Below are 13,797 nucleotides of genomic sequence, written 5' to 3'. Positions count from 1 at the left end.
ATTTCTGGGCCGGTGGCCCGGTGGGAGAGCGCGAGCCGGGGGTGAGGCGTTGCCTGCCCGGCTGCCGGCGCAGAGGCCAGAGGCACCTGTACAAGATCGAGGCGTGTCGGGAAATCTGATGCCTCACCTCCGCCGATGTGGAGGCGGAGGGAGGAGGGCCCAAAGACATGTCCCTTCACGCTCGCAACAGCTGAAAACGGAGAAGGAAACTCGCTAGAGCCTTTTTTTACCAGCACGGGAGGCCTCGCTGTCCTGCGCTCACCCCGGAAGCCCTCCCGTACTCCAGTACTCTGGGGGGGTGGCAGTCCCGCACCCGCCGGGCGATGAACATCGCAAGGAGAAGAGGCTTCTACAGACAGGAGGTGAACAAAACCCTCTGGGAGCTGCCCAGGAGATACACGTCCCTCCACCCCGTGGGGTCGGGAGCCTACGGCTCGGTGTGGTGAGTGGGGTCCTGCCTGCAGCTCCGGCAGCGGCACGGGGCGAGCTGGGGGCACTTAAAATATCACGCTGGGGGGGAAATGAGGAGGCGCTTGTCAGCACCCCTCCATTAGGAGGGACGTCTGCACGTGATGGAGGCAGTTTGCTGCCTGCGCGGGCAGCGGGTTGGGGACTCGGTTGCTTGGTGACATGGGAGTGGTTCCTCCTGTGGTCGCCCCGGGTGGGCAGAGGGGAGCGTGTCCCACCCGAGCTCACGTGGGTACTGGAGCAGGGGTGGCTGCAGCGTGTCCCCTGCAGCGTGTCCCTGCTGCTTCAGTCCAAGGCAGCTCGTTTGGGGCTGCCTGGGGAAAGGAGCTGGGCAATACGACCCCCTCACTTGATACCGCTTCCAGCTTGCGATCATAAAATAGAAGTGATTGTAAACGGGGATCAGTGACACGCTGGGATGGGACTTCCCTCCTGGTTGATGGTAATCCTCAAGCTCCAGGAGAGCAGCCTGAGCTGCTGTTAATTTATCAGTTGGGCAAAGGTGTCTGCAGTGAGAGCCAGCAGAAGTCAGATCTTGCTTGGTTTATGTTGCCAAACAGGAGGAGACGGGTGACTTTTTTGAAAGGTTAAATGCAGATCATTGATAGGATCTGAAGGGAGCCCTTTGTTTCATAACATGCTGAGCTTAAAAAAAAAAAAAAAAAAAAAGGTGTGTCCCCTTTTTGTAGGTGTTGGGCAAAGTCTCTCTGGCACTGTCACAGCTCCAATCCTGAAACCCTGGGGCCCAGGTTCTGTCCTTGACCCCTGGCTGCCTGTTTAGAAAGAGGCACCCAGCGCTTCCCCTCCCCATGTTGCTGTCCAGGTGTGTTTAAGCTTATGAGATGCTTAAATGAGCCCTGCAAAATCAGGCAAGAGTAAACTTGACTTTTTCTTATATTGCTACAGTGTTTTCTGGGCTTTGTCATAAAAGAAAGCAGGAAGATTAGAAGAAAATAAAGACGGGACAAAAAGGGGAAGAGGGAAATCCTTCCAAAGTTTCCTTGCCCACCAGAAAAAACCCAAATAACAATAAGACGAATTTTTTACTCATTCCTGTGATCTTGGCTGCTCTGGAGGTGTCAGGGAGGGAGGGATGGGTGTTAAAACAGCCCCCGGGTCTGAGGGGGTGCTGGTATAGCAGGGACAGCGCCCAGCGGGGAGGGTTTGGTGCCGATTCCTGTACAAAGCAGAGGGGGAAGCGTTAGGATTTGCTGTCCTCTGCTGGGAATTTCTGGGAAGCTTTTCCTATCGCAGCATCATCCGGAGCTGCTGGCTTTTACACCTCCTTGAGCAGCGGAGAACCTAACTCAGGAAAACCAGCAAAGACGTGTTTCTTCCCTCATTAATTCTGCTGAAAGCTGTAGGGATTTGGCTTCCAGCTCGAGGTAATTGTGAAAAAGAGTCTCCCGCCCCCTCCAACGCTGGTCTCGCTGCCGAGGCAGGGACACAGCTCTGCCTGCCCGGTGTGGTTAAGCCTGTGCTGGGCTCTCCTCGGCTGGATGAACTCTCCTCGGCTGGATGAACTCTCCTCGGCTGGATGAACTCTCCTCGGCTGGATGAACTCTCCACCGTGGCTTGTGGTGGGGTGGAAGCCCCGCTGCCTGCGCTGGCCCGGCTGAGCTCCATCCCCCAGCCCTGCTGTGCTGGGTGGTGGGGTGAGATGCTCCGTAGGCCAGCGGCTGGGAGGGCAGGTAAGAACGTGCAAATCTGCCTTCAGTTCTGCAGCTGTTTGATTATCTGGTCTGAATCCCTTCCTCTAACTTCCCTGGCTCCTTGGAAGAGTTTACACTGTGCTGTCCCCTCTGCCGACTCCTGCCGAAGTCCTGAACTGTGACAACCCTTCACTGTCCTAAGACATCCTGTGGCATCTCCAGCGTTGAAGCTGCCTCATGTAGCTGTTCCTGTGCTTCCTTTGCTTTTCCCAGCTGAATGCATTGATGAAATCGCCATCATACCAAAGCTCCCAAAGGATTTTTTTTTTTTTTGCTCTCATCATGCACAATTTGGAGCACCTGGAAGGGACCTTAGTGGCCGAGAGCAGGGAGATTGCCTGATGGTATCGGGGAGGTTGAGGAGAGCTGTTGATAGCCCAGACTGCCGGCGGACACACCACAACTGATCGCTTGTGGCTGACAGAAAACTGTGTGAGACACTTCCAAGATTTGCAGCAAGGAACTGATAACTCAGCCTCAGTGCTGAACCAAAGGGACGGCCACGTGGAGCAGGGTGTTCCCACCTCTCCTACTGCAATTAGCCCTAAACCCAGCAAAACGCACCATTTCATTGCATCTCCCATCTATAAATGTCCCTTCATCCCGTAGATGAAGTTTTGCCTCTGAGCGAGGGCCCTGGAGGTCAGGGTAGTGTTGCTTTATGGCTTTATGGTACCTGCCCTTCCCTGTCCCGCGTCCTCTGAGAGCCTTGAGGAAGGAGCAGAGGCTGGAGCCTGGTGATCAGGGGCTGTGGTGGGGTGAATCACGAGTCCCCTTGGAGAAGGAAGCCGGGGAAACGTGTCTGTGCGAGGCTGGGGGAGGCGTGCGAAGCGCTAACGCCAGCGTTGGCGTGGGCTTGGCTACCCTGGGCAGCCGAAAGCTGTGGGACTGATCGTGGTGATTTATAGCCCTTCCGTTTCCCCAGGAGATAAGGATTTACAAAGCGGTGGGAACTGCTCTGGAAACCCACAGTGTGATTTGGCAGGGAAAACATCCCCTTTTTTTCATCTGTTTGCCTCTTGGAGGGGTCAAGGAGGGGCTGAAGCCCCGGCGTGTAATGGGGTGCACTGACACCCCGGGGAAAAACACCGAGAGTCCCAAATTGCAGCGCGCTCTGCCTGAGGACCACCTGCCACGCTTCTCATCTGGTGAAATCCGAGGTCACCTTTGCAACCCAAGAGCCTCCAGAAGCAGAGGAAGTGTCACGGGATCGCCCTGTCCAGCCACAAACAGCAAACGTGGGCAGAGGGAATAACAGGTCCCGTCCCCAGCAGTGGCTGTTGTGCCGTGTCTTCATTAGCTTTGTAACAGCCTCTCGTTTTCAGCCAGACCTGCTTTTACAGAAACATTCGTATAGCGTCAAAGATCCCAAATGCAGGAGAATTAACTCAACAACCTGTATTTTCGGCGTGTGACATCCACTGGCTTTGCCCCAGAATACAGCAAAGGCAGGCGATGGACCTTATAAGACAACAACCTCCAAGGAGATGGCAAAGCAGCGATTGTTTTATTCCCTTATCTCCATGTTAGGGAAGGAGAAGGCAGAGGTAGAACTAATCCTGACCTTGAACTGTTTTGTGTTTCCTTCTTCCCACAGCTCTGTTAGCTCCAGCTCGTTTCTGCAGGTTAAAGGGGACAAAGCTAATTATATAAAGTCACTAATAGTTTGCTCCGTGTCCCACCAAAGAGCACGGGCTGTGGTCTGCCCAAAGCCATACCGGTAACACTTGTGTGCACAGAGCTCCGCTGGGTTTCTCAAGGAGCCTTTCTTTGCTGTTCTTCTGTGAGCTCCAGAATTAGCTCTTCTCTGGGAGAAGACCTCTGGTATTGCAAAATTTGTTAAACCATACTGCCGATGTCAGAACTGGTTTTTATTTGTCCACTACAGTTCAGCCATAGACAAGAAGACAGGGGAGAAAGTGGCTATCAAGAAGCTCTGCCGCCCGTTCCAGTCGGAGATCTTTGCCAAGAGAGCGTACAGAGAGCTCATGCTGTTGAAGCACATGCAACACGAGAATGTAAGTACTCATTTCTCTCCATTCCTGCTGAAACAAGGCGGGTTTTCTCGCCACCTGGGAGCAAGTCCTGTCCGGTGACATCACCTTTATTTTAATTGAGAGGTCCCAGGATTTGGCACGTGCAGGTAGTTTCGGGATTTAACTGCTCCCTGAGTGCTGTGCCCAGTTGGCACCAGGCTGGAGCAGATGTGTAATGGGTGCTCCCATGTGTTAGTAAGAGGAAAAGCAGCTGCCCAGCATAGCGAGGAGTCCTCACATTCCTCAGATGGAGTTCTCGGTGCTCACCCACATGCATGTGCCGGTGGAGAGCTGCTACCCCGGGCCCACGTGTGTAGCAAATGCTTCCCAGGTTTAAATGTGGACTTCTTGTCTCCATCAGGTCATTGGGCTGCTTGACGTCTTCACCTCCGCCCCCTCCTACCAGGGATTCCAGGACTTGTAAGTTTGGAGTTTGCGTTCGCTCTGTCTAGACTCAGCCATTGCCCAAGACAGTGGTGACTTAGCAGCAGGGTGGGAGATGGGGTTGAGGTGCAGTCCGAGACACTGAGTTGAAAAGGGGCCAGACTAAAGCCAGACACCCCCAGACAACAAGGAGAATCAAAAGCACAAGTCAGTTCTCATGGCTTAAACCACCCAGAAGGCACAAAGAGCCCCGGGGCTGTGCTCCCAGCTGGGAGAACAGTGTGTAGAGGCTGACTATGTAACGAAGCACATACGCTGTGCTTAGGCCCCGAGGGAATGGCCTCAAGCTGCCCAGGGCAGGGTCAGGCTGGCTCTGAGGAAGGATTTCTGTGCAGAAGGGGCTGTTGGGCGTTGGAATGGGCTGCCCAGGGCAGGGGGGGAGTCCCCGGGATCCCTGGAGGGGTTGAAGAGTCGGGCTGAGCCAGCGCTGAGGGATCTGGGGGAGTTGGGAACGGTCAGGGTGAGGGTCATGGTTGGGCTGGAGGAGCTTCAAGGTCCTTTCCAACCTGGATGATTCTGTGAAGCAGTGTTACGTGCCGTGACACGTCACAGACAGCCTGAGCCGTGCTCACGCGCTGCCTGCACCACTGCTGAGCTAAGAGGCTGCCCTCAGAACGGGAGAGGTGTTGTTCATCAGGCCCTGCGGTAATTAAACTGAGAATTTTAAAGATCTGGTTTTCATCTTGATTCTGGCTGCTCTTTTTTTTTTTTTTTCCCCTTGGTGTTGATGGTCAGGTTGGACGAGTTGTTTTCCTTTTCCCATCCTCGAGCACAAGCAGCGCGCGCCTGGGTTAGGGTTTTCAGCTGAGGGCTGGGTATTTAGCAGCCAGCAGGAAAAGTGTCTGGAGGTTCTCAGACCAGTTCCTGCTGGAAGATCATCAACTAATTAGCAGTCTCAGCAGGCAGGCCAAAGGCTGAAGGAAGCTAGATGTTGTCTTCCGAGGCAGGGCTGGAGAACATGACAAAGATAAATTTGGGAGCCAACGCAGCAGTTTTGCAAGACTCTTTAAAGCTGCGCAAGATGTTGCAGCTCCCAGATGGCGTAAGGCTGTCCGGAACTGAACATCACTTGAGGTCTAAAGTAAACTAATTCAGGATCATTAAAGTTTGGAAAAGCCTTGCTCTTACTTGACGTCAGATATCCAATTTAAGGGGAGGAGAAAGAGCAATTTTCAGAGCAGGCTGAAATCCCAGCACCACTGCAGTGCTGCTAGTCAGCCAGGAACACTGTCACAACTCCTCTTAGTTACAGCAAGTTACACAGCCAAAAAAAACTAACCGAGTGATTACAAGGCTAGCCTGGTTCCTTATGTTTTTCTTCTAGACTCAGGGCCTTGTCTTACTGCCTTTTAGCTACCTGGTGATGCCATACATGCGGACAGATTTACAAAAGATCATGGGACATGAATTCAGTGATGAAAAGATCCAGTACCTGGTCTACCAGATGCTGAAAGGGCTGAAGGTAGGTGGGTCTGGAGGAGTTTAGTGACTCCCTGTGTCTCCTCTACACATCGCCTCTGAGCTGACCATAACTAAACCCCCTTCCAACACTGTATAGGAAGATTGGGGGGGGGGGTTATGGCATCCCCTGAGAGCAGATATTTGCTGTTGAACTACTCTTGATCCAGCACACACCAATAAAATGACCCCTCATTCACGTCAGTCAATCAGGTATCGAAGCAATCGGCAGGCATAGACCTTGCGATGGTTTTTCCGACACAGCAGTTGCGACGTTCCTTGACTTGCCAAACCTTTAGCAAAACTCTGTGTAGAAAGTAAGAGGCCAGCAGCAACGGGAGCTGCTTCTGAATTCTGAACAGAGGCTCTCGGGGGAGAAGACAGAGGACATGAGTTTCTATTCAATGGAATAAGGGAGGACTATGCTAGTGTAACTGGCTTTGAGAGAGCAGAAAGCCATCCCTGCAAACCCCAGGATGTGGAGACCCTGCTTTAATGCTGAAACATTCTCACCTGGAGTCTGAGCAGTGGCTCTAACAGGCATTAACGAGTTCACCTTAATGACACCTTTCCCCAGATCACTGCTACCTTGAGGAGGGAAGAACATACAGAAGGTGTAACTGGTGTGATAAAAGCCATGTGGTCAGTTTTTGCTATTTTTTGTTTTAATGACGAGATTTTTTTTTTTTCATGTGGTTTAACATCCAAAATAACAAAGTTTTCATGTTGTCTAATGACCCTGTTCCCACCTGTTCCCACCTGTAACCCTGATGCCCTTGTTTGATAGTTTGAAGCTATTAGTGTACGCGCTCTAAGGAACTATTGCTCCACACCCCCTCCTCTGCTCTACGCCTCTTCTTTAGGCTGGCAATATCATTGCAAATATGGGCAGAAATTCAGGGCAGAGATTTCTTTTCAAGCTGCTGCCCTGGGGGCTGGGGCCCTGCAGCAGGCTGCAGAGTTGTGTTCTCAGCAAGTTCTTGTTTGTAGCTCTTGTTTCTCTGCTGGAGAACAGAAAGTCTTGTCTGCTGGCGCTCACATTGTGGCTTCTCTTTTTATTGCAGTATATTCATTCCGCTGGCATCATCCACAGGGTAAGTTTGTGTGTGTTCTTACTGATTTTTTTGCCTGTTTAGGAGAAACACAGCTTGGTCGTAAAGTTAGTAAATTCCCAAACGTAGTTTAACTAATAGCCTCATCTGCTCTAAGGTCTTTCTGGCGTCCTCCCTCTTTTCCCTCCTACACCCTATATGTGTTTGGATTTGCTCATTTGTGCAGTATTTTGAGGAAATGCTGTATTTTCTGATGAGCTAAGAAGTATTTTATGATGCTTTTCAAATCGTTTCGGAAAAAATAGTAGTCTAAAGCTGCAGAGTGTATCAGGCATGGTGTCTTTGCCGTACCAATACGGGACTTGGGATGTTATGGTATCCCATCAAAAGCAAGAAGAGGTTTGGCTGAGGCTTGTGTGGATGCGTTACAAACCAAAACATCCTTATTATTCTGCTCTTGTCTGTTGTAGGACCTGAAGCCAGGCAACCTGGCTGTGAACGAGGACTGTCAGCTAAAGGTAGGTGGCAAAGCACCACTTTGTAGCATATCAGATCGTGGAGGAACTGCTCTGCCAGCAGGAATTTGGCACTGTCATGTTTCCTTTTGCCTCCCGAGACTCAGTTCGAGGCGTTTCATTACTCGGCGGTTGCAGGCAGTGGGAAATACTCACCTGCTGATGTAACTTGCTGAATCAGGGCCCGAGACTTGGAATGAACATCCTGTTGCCGTAATTCCTGCGGGACGGCAGTTCGTAATGACTTCCGAAATAAATTCAGTACTGCTGAGCAATGCTTGCGCTGGGTGGATGATCCCCGAAGGATAACTGGATTCGACCACAGTTACCCTTCGGTTCTCATTGACGTGATGGTTGTGATTTCAGGCAGAGTTATTTTCAGTGTTGCTCTGAAGGGTTTGCTTGCAGCTCGCTGGTGTGGTGCTCCAGCACGCGTTTTCTGTAGTGTGTGTTACAGGGAATGGCTCTGCTTCCTCTAGAGGCTGGGTCAAGCTATTTTCATCTCCAGAATTGAGGGAGAGGCCATGCCCTGTCAGCTGCAGGGTGTTTTTATAGGAAAGGGTGAGTCGTGGTGGCCTGGGCAGATGCCTTCACCACCAGGTTATGGAACTCAATTAAATAAAGCTCATAGAGTTGAAACTTAAGCCTCAAGAGAGGAAGTGACCTTCCAGGTGCACACAGCACCCGTCCTTTCGGCAGGGTCTTCACACAACTGGTTTTGCAGCCAGGTTGCAATTTAGAGAGGAATTAAGACAAACCTGTTAGTTCTTTGAACTGTCCTGTGGGTGGCTGTGGTGTAGTTGGAGCTTTGTTATTATCTGATTGAATCTGCTTCGTTTCCTTTTAGAAGTAGATTCTCACTTGCCCATAGGATTTTTCTTTCCTGCCCTTCCTTCTCTCTCTTCCTTTGGTGAACTGCAGATCTTGGATTTCGGCTTGGCCAGACACGCAGATGCTGAAATGACTGGCTACGTGGTCACACGCTGGTACAGAGCCCCAGAAGTCATTCTGAACTGGATGCATTACAACCAGACAGGTGAGCAGCCTCACCTCAGCCCCGTGACAAGCCCGGGGATCCCGCTGTCACACCTGGGTCGCAGCTCACGTAATCCCCCAGATGTTTTTCTTCTTTATCATCAGTGTCCCCTGGAGCAGAGCAAGTCCCAAAGCTGTTGCACAACTCCCAAAGCCTAGTGCCTGTGGGAAGTGATGGCAGCAGATATTTTGGCAGCATAGAAAGAACAGGGGAGGGTGGAAAATGGGAGTGAAATTTAAATCAGCGCCCCTGCTGCAAGCAACATCCCAGCAATTATTGCTGCCTTCTCACTGTCCTTTTTGTTTTTCCTTTCTTTTTTTTTTCTCTTTTTTTCTCTCTGAACAGTGGATATCTGGTCTATTGGCTGCATCATGGCAGAAATGCTGACGGGGAAAACGCTGTTTAAAGGAAGAGACTGTATCCTTTCAAGCTGAACCTTTTCCCTGGGGGGAGTAATGATTATTGGTGTGTGTGGAAAGGGTTTTTATAAATGAGGCTACTGAGAAAAACAGGTGTCAGTCTGGTTTACCAGGAGATAATCGCAGGGACCAGTCTTTTTGGTGAGGAAAATGGGACAGGGCCAAGCCATCGTTAGAAATACACCTCTGTGCTGGCCACATGTGGCATCAGGAGTCTCTCCTTGCATGGCCAAAACTTCATCCCCAAACCTTTGTGTATCCCCCACCCCCATGGGCCCTGGTAGAGCTGTGCCAGCAAAATTACCTGTTGATGAAAATGTCATCCCAGGAAAAAAGCCCTGGAGCTCTTTTTGCCAGTCTCATGAGTCTCTGCTTGTGCAGCTCTGCTGGGTTTGTATCGTAACCTGCTCGTAGCTCCCTCAGGCTCTCCAGCACCCAGCCCTCAGGCTGAGCTGTTGGGAGGTGTCCAGGGCTCTCTGCTAGACGGGTGATCTTTAACTCAGCCTGCCAGACCTAGATCAACTGACGCAGATCCTGAAAGTAACGGGGCATCCAGGGGAAGACTTCGTGGAGAAGCTGGAGGACAAAGCGGTAAGAAAGTTCCCTGTGAATTCAGGTCTGGCTGGCAGAGGTGCGGAGGGCAGAGGTTAACTCCGCGTGTCTGTGAGGTGGGAAAGGTGCTTCTTCTACCGCAGCAGGGAGGAGGAGCCACAGCAGTCTTTGCCCCTTGGCAACAAGAGGTTTCTCTTTGCTAGTGGCACATCTGATGGATTTGGCGTTGCATTGGGAGCTAGTGTGGGTTGCAGGGACTCCCAGGCGAGGTGCCTGGTGCCCCAGCAAACCACCAGCCTCTGCTGTTCTCCAGTTTGTCCCTTAAAGCAGGAATATTTCTGTATCTCAGTTGATAAAAATAGTTCCTTGCAAATTGGTCACTGAAACATGACACCTGGGACGATTTGCGGGTGTATTCGTTTGCCTTTCCTCATCTGAGCCGTGAGACCCAAGAGTTGTGTTTCACAGCCCCTCACACTTGTCCACGTGCAGTAAATGCCCTTCCCTTTCCATTTCAGGCTAAAAACTACATCAAGTCCCTTCCTAAAATCCCCAAGAAGGATTTGTCTGTGCTTTTCCCCAAAGCCAATCCTCAGGGTAAGTCACCTCCAGAATTTCTCATGAGTTTTCACAGCTGGAAAGGAGGCAGGCTCACTGCCACAGCTCCAATCTTATTTCTCCTCTTTCTCATAATTTCTTGGTACTTTCTCCCTTGCAAATTGTGCCCCTGCCCCTCAGGGTAAATACATATGAATTAAAAGCAAAATGATTCTTTATTGGCATTACAGTGGCAATGTTCTGCTGTTCTTGGCCTTTTTTTTTTTTTTTTTTTTTTAATAATTTTAAAATGACACAGCCTGCATTATACAGTATTTAAGGAAGAGATAAAGTTCTGACTCTCATCGGAAGAGAGCGGGCACTGGATATAACAGGATGTCCAGGCTGTGGATACAAATTACGGGATTAGGACATTGCACATGTCAGCTCCACGTGGTATGAGAGTTGGGATGAAATTTGGCTGATATTGGCTTCCAGAAGTTGTTGCTTTTAGCCAAGCAGGTGATATTATGATCAACAAGTTGAAACCAATTTTTTTTCTTTGATAAACAAACCAGCTCTTCTTTGTTCATGGTTATTTCCCAGCCCCACCTCCAAGACTCCATAGGTTTTGATAAAGTGCTGAGAGCCCCACAGTCCAAACCAGTAGTTTGGTTTGGTTTGGCTTATTTTTTTTTAGAGTACAGCTTAGATACTGTTTGTTGATCACCTGGATCTATGGATACTTAACAGGCAGCTGAGATGTGTAATTTTCGGGGTAAAAATTGATCTCTTAAAGGAGCTCTTTTCCCGAGTAGATTAGAGGTGAGAGCAAGCAAAACTTCTAGAGACTGAAAGGAAGAAAGCATTAAGATGTTAAAACCAAGGGGGAATGGGTCTAACAGACTAGTTAGTATCTCTGTTTCTTGCCTTCCTGTTTACCAGGGATGTATAGATTTCTGTATAGATTACTCATGTTAAGACTGCTTTGAGTTGTGGGGATCAGAGTGAAAGTGAATGATTAAAACCAAAAAATACCTTGAAGTTACTGGCTTTTTATATTGTTGCAGCTCCATCTGTGCAGCGAGGTTTATTCAAGATGGTTATTTCTGCACAACTTGCACCTCCAGTTCTGTCAGTAAGAGTTCCCTGAGGCTGTTGTTGGGTGGACCTTGCATCCCCCCTGACATGGCAGCCTCACGCTACCTTGACCAGGTTGAAGAATCTCTCTCGTTTCCAGGTCTGGAGATGTAGTCCTGGAAACACAAGCCTCATCCCTTGCAGGGTTCTCATCTTCAGGATTCCTGTTCTCCATCACAGTTTGCTTAGCCCTGTTTCTGTCTTCTCCTACAGCAGTGGACCTGCTTGACAAGATGTTGCAGCTCGACGTGGAAAAGCGCCTTACAGCGACGGAGGCATTGGCTCACCCCTATTTCGACCAGTTCCGAGACATCGAGGAGGAGACAGAAGCACAACAGTCCTATGATGATTCTCTGGAACACGAAAAACTTTCAATAGATGAGTGGAGAAGTAAGAAATTTATCTTTGAAGTTCCTGTCTAGCACGGGACTTTCCTACCTCTCTTTCCTGTGCGTGTGCTGACTAAGGCTGCGATTGCCTGCTGGGGCCTTGATGATAGAGCACATCTCCCTTGCCTTGCTCTTGCTTTTATTCGTTCAGCAAAGATCCCTCCAGCTCCTCAGGCACTTTTTTTTTTTTTTTTTGCCTCTCTGCTCTGTCTGTCTCTTCCAGCTTGTACCTGCCCTGCCCTCTCCACTGAGTTACCTCCTCTCTGCACATTCGCAACACTCAGACTCTTAACTTGTGTCCTCTAAAAATCACACATTCATGGTTATTTTTGTTCTGTTTTTCAAGAGCATATTTACAAGGAGATCTTGTCCTTCAGTCCCATTGCACGGAAGGACTCAAAGAAGCGAACTGGGATGTCGTTATAGCGACCGGTATGGCTTTTGCTGGGATTCACTTCTCCTGGGTGACGGATGGGACTGGCTCCTCGCTGCCTCGCTGGTGGCCGTCGACTGGCCTGTGGGACTTGTGTGTGCCAGCACAAGGGTGACACCGTGCTGTGGGCACTGGACTTTGTTCTACTAAAGGGTGAAACACCCCAAACAGTTTTCAATGCAAAAGATAAATATATTCTCATTGGAACTTCAAGTGGGAGAATTTTACCTGGTGTTTTGGTTTTTTTTTTTTTTTTCTTCTCCCCCCATATTCATCCACTTGAGAGAGCTTTCATTGCTCCCTTCTCATTAGTCTTTCCAAGCACAGGTTTTAGTACATTAATATACATAAAGCAAACTTTTCTGGGAAGCGAGTTCCAAGCAAAATAAACAGAAATAGTGAAATTCAGCATAACAAGACTTTATCCAATCTGACTCTGAGCGTATCCCCTTTCCCTGTGCAGCCAAAACAGCCTCCAGCACAGGGAGGTTGCTGGGACGGGGGAATCCAGTCGATCATGGCATCAGCCTGTGCACAGAGCAGCTCCAAACTCTTGCTTAGATACACAACTCCCTGCTGGGGTGCTTCCCCCTCTGGACAGCCACTGTCTCCTCTGTTTTTTGCTCTGCTTATTTCATTCCCTGGGGTTTGATCAGTGCTGTCTCCTCCTTATTGCTAGCTGGAAACACACCCTGGGAATTCATGGCCACTTCCCACGAGCATCCCAAGGGGCTGGGTTATAATCTAACAGTCCTGCTGCCGTTCCTTCCTGCTCAGCCTGGTTTGCCCAACGGTTCTCTCTTCACCACACTTATCTCCCACTGAACACCCTCTCCCTGGAGTCACCCTGCCTGCTCCAGGCTGCCTTTATCTCTTGGCAGGGCTGGTGTTTCCTTACACAGCCCAGTGATGTGACCCCTTATATTCTCATTCCTTCTGCCCCGCAGGATCAGTTAAACCAGGGATCCTCTGCTTCAGTTCTCTTTAATGGCTGCTCATTCCTCAATATGAAGAGATGTTTAGAGTCATCATTTGGGAAATAGTCAAGTGTCAGTCCTAAGGCTCAGCCCTCAAAGTAACTAAAAAAAAGTTCTTATATTGAGGGGGAAGCAGGAAATTACGTTGCATGAACAATCTAGCGTTAGCAGAAATAACACAATAATTCAACTCAGTGAGCACAGAAAATAAGTTCAGACATCTTAGTTTCTTGGTATCAGATTAGCTCCTTCCGTTGGCATCGTTATAAATTACATCTAAGATAAACTTATTAAATAGAATATCTCCCAAAAACCACTACAGGCTAGAAAACATCCTTGTAAGAGCTTCACAAATTATTTTTACTGCGCTTTCATTGAGGTTTTGCATTTCTTATTTATCTGTGGAAATTTTAATTCAGTCATTTATTTGGTGAGTAATTCTCGATAGCTACAAGAAATGGCCTTCTCTGAGATGCTCAGAGTCCCCACATGTGATGGGGTGGGACTGTGCAGTGCTGCTGGCACACAGCTGGGGAGAGCACATGGCCCCAGGCAGCTGCATCCAGCCCTGCTCTGACACAGTTTCTTCAGTAGGTAGAGTTTTATATGAGATGAAAAACACCACAATA

The 13,797-nt window shown here is 49.5% G+C and overlaps 1 protein-coding gene across 1 annotated transcript; it reads left to right on the top strand.

Moving 5' to 3' along the window:
• Positions 1–323: 323 nt before the first annotated feature.
• On the top strand, positions 324–13,782 carry MAPK13 (mitogen-activated protein kinase 13). The gene is made up of 12 exons (XM_074925246.1): positions 324–442; positions 4,069–4,198; positions 4,578–4,636; positions 6,014–6,122; positions 7,183–7,212; positions 7,641–7,688; positions 8,607–8,721; positions 9,067–9,138; positions 9,652–9,731; positions 10,211–10,289; positions 11,583–11,759; positions 12,105–13,782. Exons 1-12 carry the CDS (start codon positions 324–326, stop codon positions 12,182–12,184), a joined length of 1,098 nt encoding a protein of 365 aa, XP_074781347.1. The 3' UTR covers positions 12,185–13,782.
• Positions 13,783–13,797: the final 15 nt, after the last annotated feature.

Source organism: Athene noctua, chromosome 23, assembly GCF_965140245.1.
Source record: "Athene noctua chromosome 23, bAthNoc1.hap1.1, whole genome shotgun sequence".
Classification (NCBI taxonomy): domain Eukaryota; kingdom Metazoa; phylum Chordata; class Aves; order Strigiformes; family Strigidae; genus Athene; species Athene noctua.
This window is presented reverse-complemented; position numbering and strand designations above follow the sequence as displayed.